Genomic DNA, 3085 nt, shown 5'->3' on the forward strand with positions numbered 1-3085 from the left:
TCAGCAGACCCTGGGAAGGTCCTGGCCTGACTGAGCTGGTGGCCAGGAGCTGGGCTGCTCTTTTACTGCTCTTAAATGGAGACAGGGAAATGCTGCACGGGAGGAGGGAGAAGGGAGGGAGCACATGGGCTCCTCCCAGTGGGATGGTGGGACTGGAGGAAGACTGGACTGGAGGAAGGCTGCTGAGCCTAGCCAGGGCCAGGCACCGGGACATACGCCATGAGGAAGGATCGAGGTGCCCAGATGTTCACTCAGGGAACAGACGGTGACAGTGCAGAGGTGCCTCTGCGGAGACCTTGGGGTCACCTCCCGTAGGGGAACCTCCTCCCCATCAGCCTGCCTGAATCCAGGTCCAGAGACCCCGGGGAGAGGAGCAGGGGTGAAGGCAGAGCTGTGGCTAGCTCAGAGAGGCTCTGCTTGCCTCCACTGCGAGCAGGTGCTGGCAGCAATTCTCTCGTCACAGCTAAGGGCTGGTCCCTGGGGAGAGCAAGTGGTGTCTGGGGCTTGGGCAGCCCAGAGATACCAGATGATGTCTGGAGGAGGCCTCACTTCCAGCTTGGCTGTAAAAAACAGATTAGGAAAAACTTGTTGCCAAAGCACGTTTGCTGTGAGCCCCGTCCCAGGGCCCCAAAAGAGCCCTAAGGAGGCAGAGACATTTGATGACGGTTTCCTAGATCTGCTCCCCTTCCTCCTCCCAGCCCGGCCAGGCGCAGCATCATCCCATGCCTCCCCTGCTCCCTGTCTCTTCCCTGCTTTTCTGACACAGGACTCACCTCATGCCCCCTCCCAACGGCAGCAGTTCAGGGTGACTCAGGGCCAGAGGAGCAGGCTGAGAATTCAGTAAGTTACCTGGCTGGTGGGCAGGGCAAGTTGGGGACGCCGGCAGCCCGGTCTGTTCCGGGGGCTGTGGGCACAACACCCAGCACGGGGATCCCTCTGCACGCTCTTGCATCATCTCTCTCTCTTACCTGTCAATCCAGCTGTCTTTCCCCAGCTGAGAACAGGCAAATCCCCAAAGTTAAAGGGATGGGAGAAGCGGGCTGTGCGGGGCTGAGGCTCCAGTGTTCCCAGCAGGAGCAAACCAGCCAGCCTACCGAGCGGGGAGGTGCAATGGGAGAAGCAACGCTGCCTAGCAGAGCCACCATGCTTTGGACCAGGGCGTGTGTGCGTGAGATGGTGGGTCTTGGCACAGGATGGTGGTTGGCATTAGATACACGGCTATATAGAGATAACACAGAGAGGTTTCACTCGCTCCACATGGTTCAGCTTCTCTTTCCAAGGGCTGCATTCTGGCAGGGGAGGCGGGTTTGCTGGGGTTCTCGGTGTGCGCGTGTGTGCATGAGTGTGTGTGGTTTTCCTTTCACAGGGACACGAAGTCCACGGCTTGCAGCAGAGGCAGGGAAAGAAGAAGCAGCAGGAGCCACGAAGTATTCTGGATCAAGAGGCTGAAGCCGGCACATTTCTCCAGTTTGTCTGTGAGGACAGGGAATGAGGAGGGAAACAAAAGCTGCAATGTAATCCCTGAGGAACAGGGATCAGGCTCGTGTTATAAGGGGTACTGGGACTCAGGTTCCTGCCTGTCCTCTGCCACAGAAATGCAGCAAGTCCCATCCTGGCCCCTTGCCTGTTTCCCCTCCCAACTCGTGCACACGTAACGGCAAAGCTTTTGGGGGAACAGGGACCCTGGGATGCATAACCCTTCCTGTGCCTGACTGCGGTGACAACGGGACAGACACCTGGCAAGACAAAGGGGTCTGCAACTGAAGGGCTGTTCCTGCGGGACCTAAGCGTGGAAAATCCCCGCTGCTCTCTGCTCCGGACCACATACTTCTCCAGTGTTTCAGCAGCAGACTTGCCCCCTCTGCTGGGATTGACTGTGAAGCATCACTTGCGGGAGGCAATGTGCAAGCGGTCTCAGACCGGGGGATCTGATGAGGGTCTGAGGAGGCCATCTGTGGGGCTGACTGCTTGGCTTGCTGTTGGAAGGGCATGGGAGGATTGGGAAACGCTTGGGGCTCAGGGAATCTTTGGGGACACCATAGAGGGTTGTGATTTTCTCTGCTGGTCCTACCAACCCAAGGAGCAGGTGGAAAGGAGGTACTGAGGCCAGGCACTGCTGCCTGTCTCACCTTTGATGACAGTGATGTTCTTTATCTGGTTGCCAGTGTAGTCGTTAGTGGCTTTCACCTCACACATGTAGACACCTTCATCACTGGTGGTGAAGCCCTGCAGGTAGAGGCACAGCAGATTCTTCTGCATGGTGACATTGGCTCGGGCCCGGTAGTTGGTCTCGGAGGCCCTCATGGTGCTGTGGATGACTTGCTTCCTGTTGTCCTTGGTGATGCTGAACTCGTAGGTCAGAGGGTTGCTGGTTTTGTTCTCATAAAAGCAGTCCACCCGGAGGTTCTGGCCCAGCAGGCAGGCTCTCAGATCTCTGACCATCTGGCAGTGGGCAGCCTGCAGGACTGGGAGAGGAAAATAGGGGGTTGGACAGGGAACAATGAGCACTGGGGGTGCCCATGCACCCTCCTGGCCCTTGCCTGGCTGCCGTGGGCCAAGCTTGCTGGAGAGCAAGAAGGGGATGCACGTCTGCCAGCTGTACCTGTCAGGATGACAGCGATGCCAATGGTGGGGTTCATCTCTCTGCTGAGGTGCCTCACGGTGGCTGGCAACGCGGAGGGAGAGAGATGGTTAGCCAGGTCATTGCCACAGCACACCGACGTGGTGGTGCGGACATGGGCACACATGGCACAGGTGGGTGGCCTTCTTCCCATACAAATGACGCTCTGTAACTTGCTCCTCATGATGTGATCCATGGCACAGGGACCAGCGGGTGCTGCAATGAGCTGGGGAATTGGGCACTGTGTGTCTGCCCTGCATCACCTTTCTGTATCCCAAGGCAATGCTAGCCACGCTCTCTTTTGACTCTCTGGATCGCCCCTGTCCATATTAAATGAGCATGGGCACAGACCCGCCTGCAGCAAGGCCTGCGTGCACTGCATTTCCCTCCTGCTTCCTCCTGCCCAGGCTGGGTGCCCAGTCAAGGGACAGGCAGGAGAAATCAGGATATGTCCTGCTGGCTGCA

The 3085-nt window shown here is 57.9% G+C and overlaps 1 protein-coding gene across 1 annotated transcript; it reads right to left on the reverse strand.

The window, feature by feature from the left end:
- Window positions 1-1346: 1346 nt before the first annotated feature.
- On the reverse strand, window positions 1347-2676 carry THY1 (Thy-1 cell surface antigen). Its single transcript, XM_009864685.1, has 3 exons — window positions 2603-2676; window positions 2130-2465; window positions 1347-1473 (listed from the first exon to the last, which is right to left on the reverse strand). Exons 1-3 carry the CDS (start codon window positions 2637-2639, stop codon window positions 1361-1363), a joined length of 486 nt encoding a protein of 161 aa, XP_009862987.1. The 5' UTR covers window positions 2640-2676; the 3' UTR covers window positions 1347-1360.
- Between the last annotated feature and the right edge of the window lie 409 nt (window positions 2677-3085).

The sequence above is a fragment of the Apaloderma vittatum genome, unplaced genomic scaffold, assembly GCF_000703405.1.
Source record: "Apaloderma vittatum isolate BGI_N311 unplaced genomic scaffold, ASM70340v1 scaffold28742, whole genome shotgun sequence".
NCBI classification, from domain to species: Eukaryota; Metazoa; Chordata; class Aves; order Trogoniformes; family Trogonidae; genus Apaloderma; species Apaloderma vittatum.

Bases quoted from the DNA above. Each gene is read 5' to 3' on its own strand.
- THY1 (XM_009864685.1), bottom strand. From the start codon at position 2,639: ATGAACCCCACCATTGGCATCGCTGTCATCCTGACAG. The intron at 2,466-2,602 runs GTACAGCTGGCA...TTCCTCTCCCAG, and splicing joins CATCGCTGTCATCCTGACAG to TCCTGCAGGCTGCCCACTGC. The intron at 1,474-2,129 runs GTGAGACAGGCA...CTGTCCTCACAG, and splicing joins GAACATCACTGTCATCAAAG to ACAAACTGGAGAAATGTGCC.